Genomic DNA, 27,503 nt, shown 5'->3' with positions numbered 1-27,503 from the left:
ATTTAGTGTGGCGGCGTGGCTGAGTGATTAACGCGTCAGACTAGTAATCTAAGGATTGCTGACCGCGTGGGTGCAAACCCTGTCAGAGGCAAGCCTTTGTTTCCTTGAGCAAGAAACTTTACATTTATTGCTTCGTACTGGTTGGTTCCAGGAACGGATTCGAGAGTGTTTCAATAAGCTTATAGCTTCCAACACAATGAAACTAAAATAAATTTGTATAAACAACTATTTATGTATTGGTTATTCAAGAAAAATAAGTAATTCATTTTTTATACCTGTTGCAAACAATGGTATTGCAAGTTTCTCCAAATCATTACGTCTGGCTTTCTTCAACACACTATACACACAATCTTTATATGTCTGGATTTCTCTTGTATCAGCTTCAACTACCCTACTGGTCACAACATGAAGAATATATTTGACCGGAAGTTTTCCAGCTTGGCATTTGAACACATCTGTAGGCTTACAATTAACTTTATGTTTACCTTTCATCTTCTTATAGTCTGATATGTAACTTTGGCCGCCTGCTGTTTGTAATGCACTAGAAATGAATCCTTTAGGTTCTAAATCTGTACCAGTGCCACAAACAATTGCATCAATCTCTCTGATCTTACTGATTTCACCTTTGTAAATCATAACTGTCAATTGTTTATCAAGTATAAACATTTTTGCATAGCCTCCCCAGCTAAGCCTCTTGTCTTTCGATCTTGAAATACTTGATTTAATTTCATTAATTTCCTCCATATTTTCATTCTGTGGTGAAGGATGTCTATGCCTTCTCTCGTTTCCATGGACACCATCTCTAGGACTTCTTCCTGACTGCTGGTTCCCATCTCCACCTCTGTGACGTCTGCCTGCTCTATGACCATCATACGACCTTTGACCTCCACTACCGGAATATCCTGCTTGATGAGGATTCTCCTCAAGGTATTTGGGGAGTGTATTTCTCTGATTGATTGATTCAGGATTTTCCTTCCACCTTTTTACTGATTCCTCAACTAATTTTAGAATTGTTGTGTCAACATCTATAATATGGAGTTCTTCTGGACAATCTGTGGCTGACAAACTCTTGCTAAACTTGTATGCAGCATACAGGTACATATCTGCACACAATTCTTTTGGAACAGCAAATATTCCTGCAACAAAATAGCAAGTAAATAGTTAAAATCAAACAATATGGCTATCATTCAAATTAATGACAAGTGCAACTATTTTCATCTCATGCTCAAAAAACAATTTCAATATGATATTAAGAACAAGATTTTCATTTGATCTAAGCCGGTTGACCAATTAATTGTGAATATTACAAGAGCCACTGCTGGCTTTTTTTATTCTAAAAGCAAATAAATAGATTTTTTTTCCTTTTATTTTAATAGGTCTGTCTAGTCATACTTGTTCTTTTGTCCAAGTATGAATCATTTCCATATACAAGAAATGTAGAACGACACATATGCCCCCCTTTCTAACCCTTGACCCACATTATTGGTTATTTTGTTATAGAAACTTGTCATAAATGGGTTCATGGAAGTGTTCAGTTATGAAAAAAGAAAAACAATGAAGACTTTGTGATAAATAGTTTTCAAGATAATGAGCAGACACTATTCTGACATTTAAGGCCCCTGTGACCTTGACCTTTGAATTAGTGACCCCAAAATCATTAGGGGTCATATACTAGTTATGACCAATCACTATGTGAAATATGAAGACTTTGTAATAAATAGTTTTCAAGATAATCAGCAGAAACCATGTGGTCTACCGACAGACAGACAGACAGACATCTGAATAAAATCCGTACATGACTAACAAAATTATGACAATTGAACAAAAATTCAACAAAACAGTCTGAAGGACAGCTAAATCCCCTTCCGCAGTGAACATGAATGTGTACTTCTTGACCTTTTCAATGATTTTTCTTCCTGAATTTTACAGCCGAATAAAGGCTGTTTCCCCTAGCCCTAAAGAGGTATATTTTCCCCTAAAAATGCTACTTTTTTTCCCCTAAGATGCCCTTTGCACATTTTTCACTAGAGCCATAACTTAAAAGTAGCTGACTTATATCAGCTTAAGACATAATGCTGTCCCTACAGATAGCCCCTGCATGTATCATGGATGTTTAATTGAATTGAAATTGAATATTCTAAAACATGTGTGGGTAAACCATTCTCAGTTGTTATAATTTGATTTTCCCCTTTTCTGATTTATCGCGCTATATTTTTCCCTTCAGAAAGCCACAGGTTGTTTTGAAAATTGTAAAAACTAGAAATGTGTCATCATGCCACGGATGCCCCCACATGCAGCCAATATGTCAGATGTTATAATATTTTGTTCCAAATTTGTTATTTTTTTCATTTTAAGTTCAAAGCCCTTAAAACTATTCAATGTTAACACAAACCATTTTTATACTATGTTAAAGGCACTGAAATTATTCAGTCTTAACCTTTGCATATTTGTAGCCAAAATAATGGCCACATACATTTCCACAAAAGTATGAGTGCTGAAACTGAAAATTCAAAATTTTTCCAACATTCAAGAAAGATAAGTTTGTCCAAAATCATAGAACCATGACCAAATTCAAACTTGAACTGCTTATTCCTAAGATGTATCTTTTAATATGTCAAATTTGAGTCGAATGTGTACAACCATTGGGGAGATAATGAACAGAAACTTAAAATTTCTGAGTTCAAGAGGGATAACTCTGTCAGCTATCATCAAACCATGACCACATTCAAAATTGACCTATGCATCCTTATGACATATCCATATCTTTAATTTGAATTGAATAAGTACAACTGTTCGGGAGATAATGAATGGGAACTGAAAATTTCCTCTTTTTCAAAGTTAAAGGGGCATAACTCTGCCAAAAATCATTGAACCATGACAAAATTCAAACTTGACCTGCGCATTTCTTTGACGTATCCATATGTCAAATTTGAGTTGAATGTGTTATACCGTAGAGGAGATAATGAATGTTTGTTTGTTTGTTTTGGGTTTTACGTCACATCGACACAGTATAGGTCATATCGCGACTTTCCAGCTTTACTGGTGGAGGAAGACCTCAGGTGCCCTTCCATGCATTATTTCAGGCACGAACAGGTACCTGAGTAGATAATGAATGAAAACTGAAAATTTCATATTATTTTCAAAGTGAAAGGGACATAACTCTGTCAAAAATCATCGATCCACGACCAAATTCGAACTAGACCTGTATTTTCATATCCATATGTCAAGTTTGAGTTGAATGTGTTGTACCGTTGGGGAGATAATGAATGGAAACTGAAAATTTCATATTATTTTCAAAGTGAAAGGGACATAACTCTGCCAAAAATCATGGAACCATGACCAAATTCGAACTTGACCTGTATTTTCTCATGACATATCCTATGTGAAGTTTGAATTGAATGTGTTGTATCGTTAGGAAGATAAAGAACGGAAACTGAAAATTTCATATCATTTTCGAAGTAAAAGGGGCATAACTCTGCCAAAAATCATCGAACCGTGACCAAATTCCAACTTGACCTGTATTTTCTCATGACATATCTATATGTCAAATTTGTGTTAAATGTGTGCAACCATTACTAAGATAATGAACGGAAACTGATGATGACGGAATGACAGAATGACGAAAGACGGAGGCGGAACAGGGTAACACTATATGTGGGGGCATAAAAATCACTGCTTTTACCAACCATGACCTTGATGTTGTGCCATGCATATCATAAGCACAGTCTCACGATTGGGATTATTTGTGCCAAGTTATTTAAAATCTTCAATATAGTCAAAAGATTATGGAGAATATAATTATGAACTTGATCTTGGGTGTAGCAACCTGGGGATTGTGTCATGGTGGGAATCATTTGTGCCAAGTAATTTTAAAACCTTTGAATTGTCAATAAGTTATTGAGCTGACATGAAAAATAGATGTTTTTACAGTGGACCTTTGAGTGTGACCCTGACCTTCAGAGTTGTGACTTGATTATAGTGTTCTGCCAATGGTGATCATTTCTGCCAAGTTATCTAAAAAACATTGCAGCGTTTTAAATGTTATGGACAGACACAAAATGTAGACTTTCTAACATTTGACCTGTAAGTGTGACCCTGACCTTGGGGGTAGCAATTCAATTTTTGCGCTCTGCACATCGTCTCATAATGGTAATCACTTGTGCCAAGTTATTTAAAAAGAACAACTTTTCAGCGGTTTTAAAGTAATGGAGCGGACACGAATTGTACACCTTTTAACACTTGACCTTGGGGATAGCAACACAATTATTGTGTTCTGCACATTGTCTCATAATGGTGATCACTTGTGCCAAGCTATTTAAAAAAACATAGGTTTAAAAGTCATGGAGGGGACACGAAATGTACTTTTATACATTTGACCTTTAAGTGTGAACTTGACCTTCGGGATAGCAACCCAATTTTTGCGCTCTGCACATCATTTCATTATGGTGATCACTTGTGCCAAGTTATTGAAAAAAAAAATCAGCAGTGTAAAAGTTATAAAGCGGACACAAAGTGTTACAGACAGGCAGACGGATGGACAGACGGACGGACGGACTGGAGGCCATTCCTATAATACCCTTTCCGCTATGCTGAAGGGATTAAAAATTTGATTTTGATGGGTATTTAAAGCTCAAGGTAAAAGTCAGTTCAACAATTTATAAGGTCTTTTTGTAAAAAATGTTATTTTGACAAAATATGAAGATAATCCATCAATATATATTTTTTAATATCCAGTTACAGCCAAATATGGAAATAGTTATTGAAAATTTAATAATTTGGCCTGAAGGTAACGGTCAAATATAAGTCAAGATCAATTTGAGTTTGATATACATGAAGGGTCTCACCTTTAAAATGTCGAAATATGAAGTCAATTTATTCAATAACAAAGTTGTAGCCAGTTACAGCAAAAAAGAGAGACAAGGCAGTCTGAAGGACAGCTAAATCCCTTCTGCAGCAGACATGCATTAGTACTTCTAGACCTTTAACAGACCATAACCTTGATGTTGTGTCATGTATATTATAAGCATATAGTCTAATGATAGTAATTATTTGTGCCAAGTTATTTAAAATCTTCCATAAAGTCAAAAAGTTATGGAGAACATTTAACCTTGACCTTGGGGGTAACAACCTGGATGTTGGGTTCTGCACATCATGTCATAATGATGATCATTCTGCCAAGTTATTTTAAAAATATTTCAGCGGTTAAAAAGTTATGGAGTGGACAGGAAATGTAGACTTTTTAACACTTGACCTTTAAGTGTGACCTTGACCTTAAGGGTAGCAACCCAATTATTGCACTCTGCATATCATCTTATGATGATGATCACTTGTGCCCCAAGTGATTTCAAAAAAATTTCAGCACTTTAAAAGTTATGAAGCGGACATGAAATTTAGACTTTTTAACAATTGACCTTTAAGTGTGACCTTGACCTTGGTGGTAGCAACCCAATTATTGGACTCTGCACAACATCCTATGATGGTGATCACTTGTGCCAAGTTTTTTTTTTTCAATTTTTTTCAGCAGTTTTAAAGTTATGGAGTGGACACAAAATGTAGACATTTTAGCACTTGACCTTAAAGTGTGACCTTGACCTTGGAAGTAGCAACCCAATTTTTGCGTTCTGCACATGTTCTTATAATGGGGATCACTTGTGCTAAGTTATTTCAAAAAAGTTTCAGCGGTTTAAAAATTATGGAGCGAACACGAAATGTAAACTTTCAACATTTGACCTATAAGTGTGACCTTGACTTGAAGTAGCAACCCAATTACTGTGCTTTGAACATAGTCTCATAATGGTGATCACTTGTGCTAAGTTATTTCAAAAATAATTTCAGCGTTTTAAAAGTTATAGACATGAAAGTTTTACAGATAGACGATCAGACAGACGGAGGCCAATCCTTTAATCCCCTTCCTGCTATGCTGAAGGGGATTAAAAATTTTAATAATTTGACCTTCATGGTCAAGGTCATCTATGAGTTAAGGTCAAAGTCTTTCTGGTTTACTTGAAGGTCTATCCTAAGATATTTCGTTCAAATTTGAAGACAACTCCTTCAAAACAACAAAGTAATAGCCACTAATAACAAACTCAGCAAAAAACAAGCACAATTTAGACATTTAACCTTGAAGGTTAAGGTCCTTTATGAATGATTAGTCAAGGTTAGTCTGGTCTACTTGAAAGTCTTGTCCCAAGGGTTGTTGTGGCCAAGTATGAAGACAATACACCAAGAACTTAAAAAGTTATGATCAAGGTACAAGTTTGCAGACAGCAACAGCAATGTTAACACTGACATGACTGTAACAATACCTCTATTTTCTTTTTTCGAAAATAAAAGTAAACCTAAAATCAAGCAACAATTCACATTTTTTATCTAAAATCCAATACCTGCACTAATTGCTGACATTGCAACTCTTCTGTAACGTTTATCTTTACATGTCTCTAGTATGTTCCAGACACAGTCAAACAGATCATCCAGGCATTCCAACTTCTTATTCCTAGAAGCCAAAAATATTAGAATAACTCAAACAGAAATGCTAAATATTGAAAAAAATAAGTATATGTAATTGTGAACTACAATATTTTTTGAAAATGACAAATAAGCCAAGGACCTTAATATTGCATACAGCACATTATCTCTTGATAATGAAAATTTTAAGCAAGAATTTTAAAATTATTCAAAGAATTGCAATGTTCTCTCCAATGTATACAAGAACTATTGCTGAATGCGATTCATACCCCCACCAATGTCCTTCACAGAAGACGACTTGGAACGGTGGTTAAGGGAATAACTTTAGTGGCACAAATACATATACATAAAAAGAAATTATCACTGGTGAAAAAAAAGACAAATTGTACAGGTAATAGTACATGTATAAATATATATTGTCAAATCATGTTCGAAACAGTTACAAATAACCTTTCATTTCCCCAATGTACTAAAACAAACAAAAGCAGTGTCAGAAGTTAAGAAAAAGCATAATTATGTCAAAATGAAATTAAGAGTGGAAAAACTTTGCATATTGAACTTACTTGTGACCCTTCATATCTTATATAGTTTCAAGTGAATATCTGTTCTAGTTTCAGAAACATTTAAGTATTAATGGTTATATCAGAACATTTTATAAGCCTAAAAGGGGCATAACTTGTGTCATAATTGTTGGAATTGTAGAATTTTCTTCATCTGAGCTTGCTTGTAACCATTCATATAAATTTTAAGTTTCAAGTAAATATCTGTTCTGGTTTAAGAAATATTATAGTGAATAAATTTAAAGACATAAAAATGGACTTAACTTGGTCAAAATACAATACAAAAGTATCCCCCCCACACTTTTTTTAGTTAAGAAACTTGACCTGCATATCTTACTTGCGACACTTCGTATATATTTGTAGTTTCAAATGATTATCTGTTCTAGTTTTAGAAATATTCAAGTACATTTTAGAATTTCATAACATTTTCTAAGTCAATTTTTGATCTTCAAGTGTGGTCTTGACCTTAAGCTGGTACAAGGGTAAGATGGGTTCTGCACATTGCCCAGTTGGGGTGAACATTTGAGTTAAGTTTGAAGAAAATCCTTCCATTAGTATAGAATTTATAGAGCAGACACGACATATTGTCTAATATTTGATTGTATGTAAATTTAAAGGCTTCAAAAAGGGCATAACTTTGTCAAAATGCAATACAGAGTTATGAAACTTGACCTGCATATCTTAATTGTGACACTTCATATATATTTTCAGTTTCAAGCAAATACCTTTCCTAGTTTCAGAAATATTCAAATACATGTTACAATTTAAGAATATTTTTTAAGTCAATTTTAGACCTTCAAGTGTGACCTTGACCTTAAGCCGGCAAAAGGACAACATGGATTCTGCACATTACCTTGTTGAGGTGAACATTGAGCCGAGATTGAAGAAAATCTTTCAATTAGTTTAGGACTTACAGAGCGGACAGGACACACTGTCTAATATTTGATTGTTTGATATTTGACCTTTAATTGTGATCTTGACCTTGAGCTGACACATGGGCAACATGGGTTTTGCACATCCCCTCGTTGAGGTGAACATTTGAGCCAAGTTTGAAGAAAATCTTTCTATTAGCTTAGGACTTGCAGAGCGGACACAACTTACTGTCTAATATTTTATTGTTTGATATTTGACCTTCAATTGTGACCTTGACCTTGAGCATGTATTGTGAAGCATGCAATAAACATCCTCTTGTTAGTTTAAACAATATTTTATTGATAATCCACACATTTACATAATGAATTACATAAAATAAAATTTACGGATTGAGTAGGAAGCTTGTAAAGCTTTTTTGAAAACTCTCTCCGTACACATCTTACACATCCTCTTGTTGAGGTGAACATTTGAGCCAAGTAAGTTCAAGTTAGAAGAAAATATTTCAATTAGTGTAGGACTTACAGAACAGACATGACATACTGTCTTATATTGGATTATTTGATATTTGACCTTCAATTGTGACCTTGAGCTGACACATGGGCAACATGGGTTCTGCACATCCCCTTGTTAAGGTGAACAATTGAGTCAAGTTTGAAAAAAATCCTTCAATTGGTATAGGATTTATAGAGTGGACACGATAATGGAGACGGACGTACACGACAAAGCAAATCCATTATAGCCCCCCCCACCCACATTTTGTGGTGGGGGTATAACATGGGTTGTGTATTGCAAGGCATACAAATGTGTACTACGTTGTGTATTACCAGGCATTCAAATTTATACTAGGGTTGTGTATTGCAAGGCATGCAAATGTATACAACGCATGTGTATTGCCAGGCATACAAATTTTGACTGGGTCTGTGTATTGCTAGGCATACAAATGTTTACTAGGGTTGTGTATTGCCAGGCATACAAATGTTTAGTAGGGCTGTGTATTGCCAGGCATACAAATGTTTACAAGGGCTATGTATTGTGAAGCATGCAATTGTTTACTACGGTTGTGTATTGTCAGGCATTCTAGTGTATACTAGAGCTGTGTATTGCCAGGCATACAAATGTTTACTAGGGTTGTGTATTGCTAGGCATACAAATGTATAGTAGGGCTGTGTATTGCCAGGCATTCAAATGTATACTAGGGCTGTGTATTGTCAGGCATACAAACGTTTTCTAAGGTTGTGTATTGTTTGGCATTCAAATGTATATTAGGGCAGTATATTATCAGGCAAACAATTATTTACTAAGGCTGTGTATTGCTAGGCATATGAATGTATACTAGGGTTGTGTACTGTACGGCATACAATTGACAATAAAAATTTTTATTCAGGGAAAACAGAATGAGCAAATGATCTGATATTTTTCACACAAGTTATTGGTCTTACCCTACATCAAATGTAACATTAATCTTGAACAAGAGCTGTCGATAGGACAGCAACGCTCGACTATTCTAAGTGCTTGATAGTAAAAAAGGCATTGATAATGTAAAATTTTCTAAGTAAGGAAAAGGGTAAAATTTTTCTTTAAATCCATATTACAGTAAAGGCCTTGGAGAGAGTCCTATAATGCTCTCAAAGAAGTCTATAAAATTTCAACTTGTTTCAAAGCCATATGTCAATGGACTTTGAAAATATTTGAGATATTACAAAAACTTTGACGTAAATTATAAGTCGAAAAAGGGGCATAATTGTGTCAAAATCCTTGATACAGTTACCCCCTCTTGTCTACAGGTTGGGGTCATGATGATGAACAAGTGTGCAAAGTTTCAAAGCCATATGTCAATGGACTTTGAAATTATTTGAGGTATTACAAAAACTTTAACGTAAATTCTAAGTCGAAAAAGGGGCATAATTCTGTCAAAATGCTTGATACAGTTACCTCCCCCTGTCTACAGGTTGGGGTCATGATGGTGAACAAGTGTACAAAGTTTCAAAGCCATATGTCAATGGACTTTGAAAATATTTGAGGTATTACAAAAACTTTAACGTAAATTCTACGTCAATAAAGGGGCATAATTCTGTCAAAATGCTTGATACAGTTACCTCCTCTTGCCTACAGGATGGGGTCATGATGGTGAACAAGTGTGCAAAGTTTCAAAGCCATATGTCAATGGACTTTGAAAATATTTGACGTATTACAAAAACTTTAACATAAAGTGGTTATGCCGACGCGGACACCAACGCCGACGCTCGGGTGACTACAATAGCTCTACTTATTCTTATCGAATAGTAGAGCTAAAAACTATACCAAGTCCAGTTATGTCAAAAAACTTGAGTGGTGCCCCTTTAAAGGGAGACACAGGCAAAATTTTCATTTCTTAGTTTTGAATTTTTCATTCATTATTCTGTAAATGTCCTCAAAATGAATACACTAAACAGTCAAAGGAACAAAACATTTCTCCATATAAAGAATAAAATGGTGTTTTCCTAACTTGACCCGCGTGGGTCAGGTTAGAGCGCTAAGATTTCACAATAGCTGTCACTGTGTACTCTGGAAACGTTGAAGAACATGTCAAATTAATAAGTTGGACTTGTTTCAATCATACAATATCCATAATACCTGCTATTGTAACGTCCAGGGTTTGTTCAAATCACATGACTTGTTTTTAAACTTTTCGGTGATTCTGTTGGCGTCTAAATTTCGTTCAACATATATAGATATATTTAATCTTCAAAACCCAAAATATATAGCATTTATACAGAAATTCATGCTGGGACTTTAAGAAATGTCATTTAAGTGTGATTTCAGAACACAAAATCATTTTTATATTTTTGTCATTATTTTGCCTGAGTATCCCTTTAATATGTTACCAATAGCAAAAATATTTACTTTACCTATTATAGTCATGCCACATTGGACCTACAGCATGTATCACAGCCTTATATGGAAGTCTCCCTGCAGTTGTTACAATATTCTTACCAACTCCAAGTTGACCATGTCTTTCAATATACTGCCTACTTTCTCTGTCTAAGTCATACCCTGCTGCCTCGGAAATCACCCTAGCAACGCCGCCCCCATGCATCATGGTATCATTTGCTGCATTGACAATTGCATCAACATTCACTCTAGTAATAGAAGCCTTGTAAACTTTCAAAAGCATTCCACCGCTCAGTTCCACCTCAAACCTAAAATCATCTGTCGAGGAACCGGCAAAATTTCTCCAAGATGAACTCATAGATCCAGAGAAGTTGTTTTGGGAACTACTAAACTTTGAACTGCTTTCTTTAAAACTTTTTTTTCTATGTTCGTCTATATTAGAATACTGTTTATTGTTTTCGCCTGCAACAATAGATGAATTTGAAGGTTTGTCTTCACTTGTTTTGGATATCTGACGAGCTCCTCTTCCTGTAACTTTTACTTCACCAGTTTTAATCTATACAAAAAAACAAATAACAAAATATTAGATTAATGAAATCACAAAAATAAACAAGGCAGTCTGAAGGACAGCTAAATCCCCTTCCGCAGCAGACATGAATGTGTACTTCTTGACCTTTAACAGACCGTCATATGACCTTGATGTTACTTCCTATGTATTATAAGCATAATTATAGCCTCATGATAGTAATTATTTGTGCAAAGTTATTCAAAATCTTCAATAAATTCAAAAAGTTATGGAGAACTTTTAACCTTGACCTCGGGGGTAGCAACCATGATGTTGGGTTCTGCACATCATGTCATAATGGTGATCATTTCTGCCAAGTTATTTCAAATATTTTTCAGCAGTTTAAAGTTATGAAGCAGACATGAAATGTAGACTTTTTAACAACTGACCTTTAATTGTGACCTTGACCTTGAGGGTAGGAACCCAATTATTGCACTCTGCACATTATCCCATGATGGTGATCACTTGTGTTAAGTTATTTTTTTAAAAATTCAGCGGTTTTAAAGTTTAAAGCAGACAAGAAATGTAGCTTTTTAGCACTTGACCTTAAAATGTGACCTTGACCTTGGGAGTAGCAACCCAATTATTATGCTCTGCACATCATCTCACAATGGGGATCACTTGTGCCAAGTAATCTATAACAAGAGGGCCATGTTGACCCTGAAGTCACTCACCTGTATATAGGCCCCCAGGCGGAGCCAATTTAAACCCCAGGGCTTTTATTTGAAAAAACCTGGTAGACACCCAGTAGCAGATGTTTCATGCTAAATATCTAAGCTCTAGCTATATGAGTTTTTTAAAAGAAAATTTTTCAAGTTTTTCTACACACATATAAAAGGAAAATCAATGACCCCCCCCCCCCCTCCCGGGAGTCCCCCCCCACCATTTTTAACCCAAGGACTTTTATTTGAACAAACTTGGTAGACACCCATTAGGAGATGTTTCATGCAAAACATCTTAGCTCTAGCTCTAGGGTTTTTCTCAAAAGAAGATTTTTTAAATTTTTACTATACACATATAGTTAAAAACAATGACACCCCTGGGCTGGGCCAATTTTGACCCCAGGGCTTTTACTTGCACAAACTTTGTAGACACTCACTAGAAGATGTTTCATGCTTAATATCTAAACTCTAGCAATTTGGGTTTTTAAAAGAAGTATTTGCTATACACATTTAAGGAAAATCAATGACCCGGGGGCAGGGCCAATTTTGACCCCAGGGCTTTTATTTTAACAAACTTGGTAGACACCCATTAGAACATGTTTCATGCTAAATATCTTAGCTCTGACTCTTTGGGTTCTTTAAATAAAGATTTTTTTAAAGTTTATTACTATATGCATATAGGGAAAATCAATGACCCCCTGGGGCGGGGCAAATTTTAACCCCAGGGCTTTTATTTGAACAAACTTGGTAGACACTCACTAGAAGATGTTTCATGCCAAATATCTAAGCTCTAGCTCTTTTGATTTTTTAAAAGAAGGTATTTAAAGATTTTTCTTTTGGTTGCCATGGCAACCAGAGTTCTGCATGGAATTAAATTCTTTGAACAATTTTTAAAGGTGACCACCAAAGGAACATTCCTGTGAAGTTTGGATGAAATTGGCTTAGTGGTTCATGAGGAGATGTCATTTAAAGTAAAAGTTTACGGACGCTGGACGGACACCGCACGAAAAGCGATCACCAAAAAAAAACTAAGCCGTTTAAAAGTTATAAAGCAGACATGATGATGAAATGTAGACTTTTTAACATATGACTTTAAAGTATGACCTTGACCTTAAGGGTAGCAACCCAATTATTGCTCTCTGCAAATCGTCTCATAATGGTGATAACTGGTGTAAAGTTATTTCAAAATTTTTGAAGCGGTTTAAAAGTTATAGAGCTGACATGAAATGTACATTTTTATACTTGACCTTTCAGTGTGACCTTGACCTTGGGGGTAACAACCCAATTATTACGCTTTGCACGTCATCTTATGATGGTGATCATTTGTGCCAAGTTATTTTAAAAAAAAATTCAGAAATTTAAAAGTTTTAGAGAGGACATGAAATGTACATTTTTGTACTTGACCTTTAAGTGTGACCTTGACCTTGGGGATAGCAACCCAATTATTGTGCTGCATATCATCTCATAATGGTGATCACATGTGCCAAATTATTTTATAAAATTTCAGCTGTTTAAAAGATATTGAGCGGACACGAAAGTATTACGAAAGGACAGAAGTCTGGACAGACGGATGTCCAGCCGAAATGGAATAAGGGGCCATTTATTTTGTTATTTTCTTTTTTTTAATAGAGGGCCAATGGTCCCTTACTCATTGTTACGGAATGAACTCTGTTGTTCTCTTTTGTTCTGTATACAGTTAGATGGCCCCCTAACCCTATTCGGTAGTGTGGACAGATGGACTGACAGACAGGCCATTCCTATAATCCCCTTTCCGTTATGCAGAGGGGGATTAGCAAAAGGACAATCATAAACAGCCCTAAATCGCTTACCTGAGACTTACAGTTTCAGAAATAGCATTTGAACCATTTTCATAATACAATACACTGATTTAATTCAATGAGTCTGAAATTCATTAACAAGAGCGCCATAATGGCCCTAATATCACTCACCTGAATATAAACAACTTCAAGATATGTTTGTAAAACACGTATGCCCCTATCGGCAGCCAATTGTTGTGCCATCAGGTTATTATGACTGACTTATATCCTAGTGATCAAAAAATCAATATCTACTGGTCAGGAATAGTCACTAGGTAATTGTGACCGCAAAGGTTGTGTGCAGCAAATTTATAACAAAGTTATTACAAATCTACCAAATATTGTATGCATAACTTTTATGAATCATGTAGGCCTCATAAATGATAGACAAGTTGTTATATTACATAAGACCTTGAAATGTGTATACCAAAAGCATTTCTAGTTTAATAAAAAATAGCAACCAAGGCAACTTGAGTTGTTGAGTTATTGGTCAGAAACTGTCTATATGTACAAGGTCGATAAGACATTGACCTTTGACCCTTAAATCAATATGGGTTATCTACTGGCCAAGACCAATGCACCTGTGAAGTTTGAAGGTCAAAGATCCCATGAGTCGTTGGGATATTGATCAGAAAGCGTTTTTTAACTATAAGGTCAATGTGATCTTGACCTCTAAGCCCTTAACCCCAAAAATCCATTGAGGTCATCTTCTGACCAAGAGCAATGCATCTATAAAGCTTGAATGTCAAGGGTCCATGGGTTGTCCAGTTATTGATAGAATACTGTTTTCACATATGAGGTAAATGCAACCTTGACCTTTGGCTCCTGACCCCTAAAATCAATGGGGCCATCTACTGGCCAAGACCAATGCACCTACAAAGTTTGAGGGACAACAGCCCATAGCTTGTCAAGTTATTGATCTAAAATGGTTTTTTTACCTATAAGGTCAATATGACCTTGACCTTTGACCCCTTGACCCAAGAATCAATAAATTTATCTACTTGCCAAGTCCAATGCACCTACGAAGTTGAGGGCCAAAAGCTCATTGGTTGTCAAGTTATTGATCAGAAATTGTTTTTACAGACAGGTCAATGTGACCTTGACCTTTGACCCCTTGACCCCAAAATCAAATGATGAGCAATAATCATACCAAGTTTGAAGTTCCTAGGCCTAAGTGTTCTTTAGTTATTGATCGTAAACTGTTTTTATCTACAAATTCAAAGTGACCTTGACCTTTGACCAAAAAATCAGTATGGGTCATCTTCTGGTCATGACCAATCATCATACCAAGATTGAAGTACCTAGGCCTAAGTGTTGGTTAGTTATTGATCCGAAACCGTTTTACCTACAAGGTCAATGTGACCTTGACCTTTTACCCTTTTACCCCACAATCAATAGGGGTCATCTATTGGTCATGAACAATCATCATACTGGCCATGAACAATCATCATACTTAGTTTGAAGTTCCTAGGCCTCAGCATTCTTTAGTTATTGATTGGAAACTGTTTTTACCTACAAGGTCAATGCGACCTTGACCTTTGACCCCAAAATCATTAGGGGTCATCTACTGGTCATGAGCAATCATCATACCAAGTTTGAAGTTCCTAAGCCTAAGAGTTCTTTATTCTTATCACTCAGAAACAATTTGGTCTACGGACCGACCGACAGACAGACATGCATAGCAATATACCCCAACTTCTTTGAAGGGGGGCATAATAATCTTAACAACAATGAACAAGTGATATTATAAACTATAAGCAAAAGCACATATTAAATGTCAATCTTAAACTGATATTACAAAGTTCATATTTGTGTCTGAAATAGTGCACATGTAAAAACATTACTGGTTGATGTTGGTAAAAGGAAACTGGTTGATATGAAAGTCAATTGTTGTTGTGGAAAGTCAACAGTTGAATTGCAATAATGGTCACTGGGTGCTAAGGAAAGTCATTTGTTGTAATATTGGTCACTGGGTGCTATGGAAAGTCAATGGTTACAATATTTGTCACTGTTTGCTATGGAAAGTCAATTGTTGCCATGGAAAGGCACTTGTTGCTATGGAAAGTCACTGTCAGCAAAAGAGGTCTAAGGTTCCTATGGAAAGTCAATGGTTGCTTTGTAAGTCACTGGTGGTTATGGAAAGTCACTGGTTGCTACGTCAGTGGCTGCTATTGAAAATTACTGGTTGCTCAGTATGGAAATTTATGATTGCCGCTGAAAGTCAATGGTTGCTATGGGAGTCATTGGTAACTATGGTAAGTCACCAATTTTACCCAAGGGGTATCATTTGAACAATTTTTGTTGCTACATATCTTAGATATAGCCCTTGCAGTTTTCAAAAAGATTTTTTAAGTATTTGCTAGATAAGGAAAAAGAGCTGTCGGTATGACAGCACACTCGACTATTCTAAGTGCTTGATAGTAAAAGAGCCTTGATAATGTAAAATTTTCTAAGTTCACATAAGGGCTATTTTTTTTTACACATCCATGTTATAGGCCTTGGAGAGAGTCATATTTTGCTCACAAAAAGGTGTATAAAATTCCAACTTGTTTCAAAGCAAGATATCAATAAAATATGAAAATACCTGAGGTGGTACGCAAACTTTAACATAAATTCTAAGTCGAAAAAGGGGGCATAATTCTGTCAAAATGCTTGATAGAGTTACCTCCTCCTATCTACAGGTTGGGGGCATAATAATGAACAAGTGTGCAAAGTTTCAAAGCTATATGCCAATGGACTTTGAAAATATTTGAGGTGGTACACAACATTTAAAGTAAACTATAAGTCGAAAAAGGGGCATAATTCTGTCAAAATGCTTGACACAGTTTTCTTCTTCCTGTCTACAGGTTTGGGTCATGATGGTGAACAAGTGTGCACAGGTTTGGGTCATGATGGTGAACAAGTGTGCAAAGTTTCAAAGCCATATGTAAATGGACTTTGGAAATATTTTACGTATTACAAAAACTTAAACATAAGTGGTTACGCCGACGCTTGGGTGACTAGTATAGCTCTACTTATTGTTATCGAATAGTTGAGCTAAAACCCATGACCGCCTAGGATGGGACCAATTTTGACCCAAGGGCTAAAATTTTAACAAACTTAGCAGAGGTCTACTACATAATGTTCCATTTTTAAAAACTAAGCTTTCGCTCTTGTAGGTTTAGAGAAGAATTTTTTTTAAAGTTTTTGCAATATATATAATGAAAATCTATGTTTCCCTGGGGCAGGGCCAATTTTGCCACAAGGGTTATAATGTAAAAAAAAAATGTGTAGACAATGATTCATACCAATATCTTAGCTAAAGCCTCTATAGAATAACAGAAGAATTTTTTTCTGTTTTTTACTATATACATATAAGGACAATCAATAACCCCCTTAAACATGACCAATTTTAACCATAGGGCCTTTATTTGAACAAACTTGGTAGCCACCTATTAGAAGATGTTTCATGTTAAACATCTTAACTCTAGCTCTTTGGGGTTTTGAGAGGAAGATATTTGAACTTTTTTTCTTTCTGTTGGCATTGGCAACCAGAATTTAGCATGGAATGGAATTCTTAAAACAAGCTCCATGCCAGGAACAAATTTCCTTAGTTTTAACAAAATTGGCCTATTGGTATAGGAGATGTTATTTTAAAAAAAACTTTGATGCCATTAATAACGCACAACACACACACAGTGATCCCAAAAGCTTATTTTTGAGCACTTTGTGCTCAGGTGAGCTAAAAATATTGAAATGTTATTTGAGGATAATCAAGTTAAATGTGTCACTTTCAATAAACCCACTTCTTTCTAACATAGTGGTTTAGTAGCAATAAATTAATAATCTATGTCATAAACAAAACAAAAAGTCTCACGTATTTTAGAAATCATTGCACAAAGAAATACAATGACGTAAAAAATATTACAATGATGAAAAACATAATGGTTTTATGTAAAATAAATATTTCATACAGTTAAAAATAACACTACACCTTACCTTAAAAAGATGAGCAGCCGCATCTACCATTTCCTGAGTTTTCCCAATAATCTTAACTTTACTTTCTGCTATATCTGGCAGTACTAACAAATCTTTGTCATTTTCTTTTTCTTTTAAAAAATCAGACAGTTCATTTCTTTTGTATTTTGGACAAGAAATTTCCTTCTGCGGAAGACTACATAAATCTTGTTTCAAATCACTCAAAAGTGGTTTGATACGCTCTGTTTCATTCTCAAAATATTCAACAATCAGCCTCTTAACTGGTCCATTATCAGGTTCCTTCTTTATGCATCCAACTAATCCAATATCTGTCAATTCTTCTTGAAAGAAATGACATATGACTTTAGCTTCATCTCCCTCAAATGTTTCTGTAAATCTTTTTTTGGCTGAAAATATAGGAATAAAACTGATCCTTACTAACATACATACTGGTACATGTGGGCATAAATGGCACTTTTAAAGATATAAATTTAAAGATTTGGTTTGCATCCAAAGGCTTTATGTATGTACTTAAAAATAAATTATGCTCAAATTTGATATTTGAAAATTCTGATAAATGCTGCACAGTCTTTATTTAAATATTAAATAAATATCTTTAAAGTACAAAGAAGATATGTAACATTTTAAACTTATGTACTTAAAGTGACACAGTATAAATTCATAGTGTTGTTAACAAAAAACTGGCAGTTTTTTTAAGAGAAGATCAAATTTACTTGACTAGAAATACGGAATGCAGCTTCAAAAACATTATTTGTGCATTCTTTTATTAAAATTATACAAATTAAGTAATTATTTTATAGATTTCAATAGATTTCTGCAACTTTTTTACTTTTTCTAAAAGCAAACAAATAAACCGTTTAAACCAGTCTTTGAAAAGAAAATTACAGAAAAAAATATTCTTCCATAAAAGTTGCATGCACAGGTATATATGAAAGGAGAAGAAAACAGACATAAACGACCACAATCATGCCATTGTTGCACATTTTTTAATATATGTGACTCAGGGTGCAATGTAAAAGCAGCTTAAGGCAATCAGACAGCCCCGGTAATTTTATTATCAAACCATATCTGTCAAATGACACTACTAGCAAATGGAAAGAGTGGCGCAAGCAACAATCTCTTTGTACAAAATACAGGTAACAAAATGCAGATTTACCCATTTAGATATACTGGTCGGGGACCATCAACCAGACACTTTTTGAACATTTTTACATACAGATTTCATAATTCTTAACCTAGAGACCAACAAATTTGACACAGTTCAGCTAGGTTCTTCTCCTAACTAACAAACTAGTTCATTTATTTCTGATTGTATAAACACTTATATCTGAGGATCGACAAGGAGGGTATCAAAATAACCTAAATTGTCTACACTACAGTACCATGTGCCCGGACAGATATGTACATGACATGATGTAATTCAGATAAAAGCTTGGATATTTTGATTTTTGATTTTTAACATGATATCCAATATTTCAGCAACAAATGCTGAAGTTTTGGATATTCTATTATTCACTCTGCAAATGATTATAGCTGGTATATGAGGTCAGGCATTGTTTTCTTGACCCCCGAATTTCAACGTCAACATTCTTGAAATAGACATTAAAATATTACCATTTACGGTGGTTGAAATATATTTATTTGCTTAATTTTTAAAGAAACATGCACTTATTGTTGATAAAAATGTGACTGACAACCACTGAACAAAGAAAATACTAAATTAAGCATTTTCGGGGCCGTCCGGGTTTGGTGGTTGTCCGGTTTTGGTGGTCCCCAACCAGTACACTATTATGCATTTAAGTGATAATGTGGGCTTTAAATATGCCCTTTTGCTTCCAAAGATGTCTTAAATGATATCACATTTCCAGATTTTGGCTAATTTTTTTGTGAAAATTCGCAGAGCCTATAAAGTAGTAAAAGTGCAATAAAGTGATTAATTTTCACAAAAAAAATCAGCAATAACCTGGAGATGTGATATTGATGCTTTAAATAAATATTTACCTTTATCTTCTCCAATATTCCCAAGTATCATTAAGTTCCCTTTTTTTTGTCCAGTAGCCATACTTGCTATTCTCTTATCATAGCTAAAATTAGAAAATAAAAATGCCATCTCAGAAGAAGGCTTTTATTGACCTTAATCTTTAATTTTTGTAATGAAATGTCTTGCTTTGAATTTGCCACTGGCCATTTTAAATACAAAGATTTCATTCTCAGAATCCTGAGATTGAGCAGTTACAACAGTCAACAACAGTAGCACACTTGTAAAGGGTTGGTATGCCAAATTATAGTTAACAGCTAATGGCTTAATTGCACCTAGCACTCAAAGATTATTTATTTAAGTCTCTTTCTCACATTTACAAATATAGTACATAAAATTCATATACATTTAAAATACTTGTTAGACCAATCAACTGAGATTAATAAGAAACATATGTAACTATTATCACATATAATCTCACAATTTACGTATGAACTAGAATACTCTTGTTAATCAGATGTATTTTCAAAATGCTATAATAGAAGTAAAAGAAAAAGAAGTGGAATAATTTGGCAATATACTCCACAATACAAAATGGTTGTAAATGGTTATATGTTTGATCAAATCAGATATAATTAGATTAAAAGTATATTTTATCAATTAAGGAAAACAGTTAAACCTAAAATAAAATCAAAATTGATTTACAGGATTAAAAAACTATTTTACATCTAATCTAACATCTCATTATAAGCCAACCTGATTCTAATTTTGACTCTGTACTCTCACAACGACTCTCCTTAACCTGCTGATTTTGTGTTGACCCTGTTTGAAACTAGAACAGTTGATACAAATTTTAAGGATTTCAAGATCAAAATAAAACAAGTATGGCCCTTAATTATTCCACTTGACACCTGCTATAAAGGCTCTAAATGAAAAGAAACATTTAATATTAATCTCTACAGATGAAAAGCAGAGATTAGGTCTAAATATAAATCAACTGATTCTACATTTGAAATATTTCACATTTAAAACAGTCACTGGTTGTTTCGGTAAATCAACTGTTGGTATTGAAGTCACTGGTTGCTATGGAAATTCATTAATTGTTTAGAAAAACAGAGGTTGCTATGGAAAGTCAATGGTTGCTAAGAAAGACACTGATTGCTAAGGGAAGTTGATGATTGCTACTAAAAATCAATGGTTGCTATTGAAAAACAAATGTTGACAAAGGGTGTCAATGGATGCAAAGGAAATCACTAGTTGTTAAGGAAAGATTTAATGGCTGCTATGGTAGACACTGATTGAAAAGGAAAGCCTGTGGTTGCTAATAAGAGGTCAGAAGTAACTATGGAAGTCACTATGTAACTATGGTTGCTAAGGGAAGTAAATGGTTGCTATAAAAAACACTGCCTGCTAAAGAAAATCAATGGTTGCCATGACAGTCATTGGTGGTAAAGGAAAGTCAACATTTGCTTCTAGCCACTGCCATGGTTGCTTATACAATTTTGACACCCAGTGGGACCAAATTTGACCCTTAGACTTTGATTTAAACAACCTTTGTAAATGAAATCAACAGATATTTGAATTGTGAAGGGGCCTAAGATTTGCCCATCATAAAGCAAAAAATAATGTCCTGCTACAAAATACCTAACCTAAGCATCACTCTTCAAAACAATATGAAATAGGACAAACACTCTGGTCTGATCTTGAATGTAAAATAAATATTCATCCTGCCCTAGAACAATGAGTCAATACCACAATGGAACATTAATTTCCCTCTAATGCACATACATGGTATTTATTGTCATCCTAGGTTATTCTTTATCCATTTGTCAACTAACGCATCAGAGCATCGCTCCAAAACCTTTCGAAGTTTTTTGGCTATAACTTTTGGATCTTTGTACGGAAACATTATTGTACTATCATTAACTTGCAATCAAAATCAATACTAGTTACCATGTCATTAACGTAGCAGAGAAATAGCAGAGGTCCATTAAAAAAATTGTTTATTGTAAGAAATAAAGGAACAATTATGTCCTGCCCTTGTGCTGTGTCACTTTGATTTTTCTTCATCTCCTTGGAATGAAGAACTAAGTAAGCCTTGGAACACAAACTTCAAATACTTCAAAATTAGGAAGTGTGTTTTATAGACAAGAGGGCAAAGATGGCCCTTGATCGCTCACCTGACCAATCAAACTCTTCTGAGCAGTGTTGCATCTAGGCCGCGCTCGGTCACGCGATTGAGCGATTTGCGCATATTTGATGCAGATCGCCCATTTTAATGAAGTCAATGTGCGTCAAGTCCCGTATTTGACGATCTTTTCAACTTTATTCAGTTTATCTTCATCGTATCTTGAATGCTTCAGCCTTGTTTGATTTCACTCGTGGTAATGACTAAAATATGTACTAAATCGGGTGTTCTTTTTGGTACATCATATTATAAGGTAAATGTATGTCCCCCATATTTTTTTCAATCCCCCACATTTTTCAGATAAGTGGGGGACAATCCCCCATAATTTTGAAATTCTATATGCAACACTGCCGAGCAATACTTAGACAAGCATCCTGACAAAGTTTGATGACAATTGTGTCAAATATGTGACCACTAGAGTGTTAACAAAGTTTTACCATATTTAGGCAGTGTGACCTAGTTTTTGATCCCAGGTGATGCATATTTCAACTTGACCTAAAAATCATCACAACAAACTTGCAGATCAATTTCCAAGATATTTGAATAACAACAGTAGCAACTAGAGAGTTAACAAGATTTTTCTATTTTTAGCTCCTGTGACCTAGTTTTTCATCAGAGATGACCCATGTTGGAACTCATCCAGCAATTAGACAAGCATCCTGACCAAGTTTAATGACAATTGTGTCAAAAATGTGACCACTAGAGTGTTAACAAGGTTTTTTCCATATTTGGCGGTCACGCCTAGTTTTTAATCCAAGGTAACCCATATCTAAATTTGACCAAGAAATCATCAAAACAAACTTTCAGACTAATTTCCAGGATATTTGTATCGAAACAGTAGCCACTAGAGTGTTAACAAGATTTTTCTATTTTTTAGCTCCTGTGATCTAGTTTTTCATTAGAGATGACCCATGTTCGAAGTCATCTGAGCAATTACTTAGATATGCATCCCGACCATGTTTGATGACAATTGAGTCAAAAATGTGACCACTAGAGTGTTAGCAAGGTTTTTCCATATTTGGGCCATGTGACCTAGTTTTTAACCCCAGGTGACCCATATTCGAACTTGACCTAGAAATCATAAAAACAAACTTTCAGACCTATTTCCAGGATATTTGGATCAAAACGGTAGCCACTAGTATTAACAAGATTTTTCTATTTTTAGCTCCTGTGACCGATTTTTTCATCCGAGATGACCAATGTTTGAACTCATCCGAGCAATTATCTGGACAAGCAACCTGAAAAGGTTTGATGAAGATTGAGAAAAAAATGTGACCGCTAGAATGTTAACAAACAAATGTGGACGGATGACAGACATTCAACGATCCAAAAAGCTCACCCTGAGCAAGCTCAGGTGAGCTAAAAATTCAAAAAATGTCTATTGTCAGGGGAGTAGCTTTAAAAAAACCAATGTGTAGGCACTTGTGTTCAGGGGGGTTCGGGGGCATGCTCCCCCAAAAATTTTTGAAAATCTACATTGCCATAGCTGCATTCTGGGGTATGTTAAAGCATGTTCTGAAGGAAGAGAATTCACAATTTTGCTGCATTTTGGTTACATTTTTTCCATCAATATGAAGATGACCATACTTCTATCACTAACTCATTGCAAAGCCACTGTGACATTTTGGCAAAAAGAGTTTTTTTCCGTATATAACTTTGGGGTAATGATATATGAATCCAGAACTATACATTTAAAGAGAACAAATTTATGCAAATTTTGAAGCAAACAATAAAATTTAAAAATTCAAAATAAGGTTGTCTAAATATATAATTAGAAATAATAAAAACAAAGATCTACAAGATTGAACGCCATTGACAAAAAGCACCCTTAATAATACCTTGCTACACCGAACAATTGGTATTTAAATACCAAATCATGATGAAATATCTAATGTCACACAAACAGCATCGAATACATTTTCTTATTCAAGATGTTATGCTCCCATAATTCATAAACGAAAGCCTCTGGTGTAACATATATATAACATAGGATAGACTATTTACGTGAAGTCAAACATATAAAGAAAGTAAAGACAAAGCAAACTTAATACACCTTCAGTACGTTACCGACAGTAATGTAAGAAAAAGAATTCCGAAGAACTTTTATTATCAAACATTTTTGTAATTTGAATGAACTATTTCGCGCGGTTTTACTTGTCTGGATTACGTTGTTGTGAAATGTTTGTAAATGTTACTTTATGTGCAATTTAATTTCAACTAGATCTAAGTATAAATAAAAAAAAAAAGGATTGCATCGCTTAAGCTTTAAAATCAAACTCTCCACCACTATGCTGATTAATGCAGAATTTGATGTGTATTCGAAGACATAACTTGTATATACATGCGTATTATATATAATTGAAATACATTTTAAAAAACATATGTAATAACACAGATTATGTTTCACGTTTACTTCAAATCGACTTAATGAACATGAACTTGCCAGGTTTCAATTCTACTTTGTGTTTTGTGCTCAAGATTTGACGCAGATGCAGTTTGATCAGAATAACGTACATGTACAAATAATTAAATCATGAATACCTTAAGAAGGGAAGAGAATATGGAATACAAGATGTCAAGGCTTCATTCGAAAGATATCGCTTAGCTTCCTCATCAGTTGTATAAAGCTAGCACTACCGATAATAAGATCTGGCCGATCACTGTTGTACATACTTGTAATATTTATATTTTGAATCGAAGGGCTCAAAAACTTTTATATTGTCAAAAACTTCATCCGTCTCTGATAGTTTTTACCACAGAACAACTTTATAACACGGCAACACTTTCGTTATGAAATAAAACTCGTGAATTCATTTTTGACTTAGGATAAATGTTTTCTACCATCAAACACATATTTTATGAAAATTCAATGAGCTGTACCCATTTGAATATGGTGTGATTGTCATAGGATAACTAAGCAGAAAATGAAAAACAGTTTCAATAGCAACACATGAGCACAAAAGTGGCTCCTGCACAATTCAAAATTTAGATAGCTGCATGTGTATGGTTTACTTGTCAAATTTGGACAGGTGTAGCCTAGTCCAACTAATTGTACTGCGCGACAAGATATTGTGCTATTTTCGTGTCTGGGAAATATCTCGCCTCTACTAAAGCGAGATTCTGCCCCAGAACGAAAATATCTCAGAATCAAGCTTTGGCATGTCAATATATTTTGACTAGGTCATGTAGGCACAGTATATAAAGGATTTGAACCCCAACCGGATCTTGTGAGACGATGTCAGTGTCAGCCATTTTCTGATGCCTAGCTTGTTTAATACATTGGTATTTATATTGACACTTATGGACGTTAGGTTAGTAAATCTTTATTTATATCGTAGAAGAGAAACTTTATTAAGCGTTTTAGTTATGCAAAATATAAATATTAATAAAATTATAAAATAATCGAAACTCACGAACTGCTTTCAGGTGATCAACACTGAACACTAGCAAAAATCCGTCTTATTTCAAGGTTTATTTAGTTAAACATTGAATTGTGATATCAAACTACTAAAATAATCAATAACAAACGATAATTTAGTCATCTGCAAAAGATATTGCTGTATTTTGAACATTAAATTAAGAATTTAACCAAGGAGGTCAATTCCGTAAACTGAACGTTACTTGCTGGTGATTGTGAATCCTACTTGTGAGTTTACGAATTTTATCTGTACCCTGACTTGTGAGTATTTTTTAAGATTAAATGGAGAGAACGTTAATTATTTAACGCATTTATTTGTTTATTGACAGGCAAAATGAAAGAATTCAGTTGTCTTCATTGCCCCCTTTCTCTTCAAAAAAAATTCGGAAATACTATTGTTCATAATTTGGACATCAGAACAAAGGCTTAAAATAACATTTTCTCAGCTTGACAACAATAACAGAAACATTAAAATCATACTCAAAAGACTTTAGAATTATTCCAAACTGAAAAAAGTAAAAAGGACTTTAAAAGCAAATGATATTACAAAACCAGTAAAAATTTCAAGACAAGAAGGACTTGAAAAATAATCTCCAATCAAGAAATGTCAAAAAATCAAAATGCCAGTTAAAGATGTTCACACATCGACAAAAGATACGTTTTTTAGTACAGATGACGTAGAGTTTAAGTTTAAACTTGGTGTCAACTTATTCCACAGATCCCACATATCTTAGACACTGGCAAGACTCGAAACTATTTAAAAATAAGTGGAAATAAACTTGCAAGAGTGAAAACTACCTTAGACATTTCACAACAATATGCAGGGAACTCCTTAAAATGATTTATTAAGAGTGTAGTCGTGCATGTCAGAAAAAAGAAAGTCAAGGCATTTATGAGAATATAAAATCGTGTTTCAAAAAGCATATTGAAATCAACATGTTGAAATACCAGTAAGTAATCTGCCAAAAATCCTGTGATGATCTTTCGAGGAGGATGGATTGATATGTGACGTTATACAACGGTCACGTCAAAAACATCAACAGTGCCATTGAACTTAATAGTAGAAACGTTTATAGTACTTATGTTATATCTTAGCTTTATATATTTCCAAAGAAAAATGAATGGTAAATGAAGATAAGATTTGTTGGTTAATAATAACTGTCAAGAAATAGTTTTCTTCCTAATTACTTCATGCTGGTATTTCCATGGAAAGTGAAAACATGATGAAGGTGCAGTATTGGTTACTTATATAGAACTAAAAGATGTGTCATGCTCTTGTGACACAATAACTTCATATTCTGCAAGATATAATTTGGAACATATGACAAAAACAATAAAAATCATCAAAAGTGACTCGCAAGTTATGGTTCAGTCAAAACACAAGTAGGGTACAGATCATTAAAATTATTTTAGCAAGACGGGTACAGTTCTCAGAATGTTCGCCTCTATTATTTACTATGTTTTTATCAATATTAAAAGATATCTACACAAGTGCCTGTGCGGTAACACGAGGTAAGACAATAAAGTTTAGATTGAGAAATGAGTTATAGTGAAATAAAACAATTTTAGGCATACATTTGCTTGTGTAATCGGCGTGTGTTGACATAAACAAAACACGAAGCGAGGAGCACAGCGTTTTATGCGCATAAATTTAAAGAAGCTGGTTATGGATGTAGGCCTATCTATAAGCAAAGAAAAAATATTTCTTAATATGATCCAAATGTTTTCATACCGTCACAGATTAAATGCAAGCCGTCTTAAAAAGTTTTATGGGTCACCCCGCCTGTTTGTACGGAACTGATGTTGAGATCTTCTCACAAGATCCGGTTGGGGTTCAAATCGTTTATATACTGTGGTAGGTGTAGCCTAGCTGTTTGAGTTTTTTTTTTTTTGTACATATCAATTTAACCAGTGCCCAAACATACAGTAACCTTCAAGGAATTTAAGGAGTTTTGAAAGAAAAAGGAAGTGCACAAGTAAATAAAATTACCATATCAAAACAAAACAAAAACTGAATCAGGAACCAAAATTCTCAGATCTACTTTCGGTTTCACGATATGCTGACTCGGAAATTACTATTACCCAGAATGCACTATCATTGGTATTCGGCCCAACATACTCTTTGAGG

General features: G+C 34.5%; 1 protein-coding gene across 1 annotated transcript in view; it reads right to left on the bottom strand.

The window, feature by feature from the left end:
• LOC132744689 (uncharacterized) overlaps window positions 1-27,461 on the bottom strand; it is a 42,162-nt gene extending 14,701 nt beyond the window's left edge. The window contains exons 1-6 of the mRNA XM_060733450.1: window positions 27,366-27,461; window positions 19,793-19,875; window positions 17,792-18,177; window positions 10,787-11,325; window positions 6,384-6,493; window positions 276-1,136 (exon numbers count right to left, since the gene is read on the bottom strand). Of these exons, the coding sequence (XP_060589433.1) occupies window positions 276-1,136; window positions 6,384-6,493; window positions 10,787-11,325; window positions 17,792-18,177; window positions 19,793-19,853 (1,957 nt within the window). The 5' untranslated portion in view covers window positions 19,854-19,875; window positions 27,366-27,461. The remainder of the gene's footprint in view (window positions 1-275; window positions 1,137-6,383; window positions 6,494-10,786; window positions 11,326-17,791; window positions 18,178-19,792; window positions 19,876-27,365) is intronic.
• Between the last annotated feature and the right edge of the window lie 42 nt (window positions 27,462-27,503).

Source organism: Ruditapes philippinarum, unplaced genomic scaffold, assembly GCF_026571515.1.
Source record: "Ruditapes philippinarum isolate M1 unplaced genomic scaffold, ASM2657151v2 ctg308_1_1_1_1, whole genome shotgun sequence".
NCBI classification, from domain to species: domain Eukaryota; kingdom Metazoa; phylum Mollusca; class Bivalvia; order Venerida; family Veneridae; genus Ruditapes; species Ruditapes philippinarum.
Note: the sequence above shows the minus strand (reverse complement) of the source record. Positions and strands in the feature narration are given on the sequence as shown.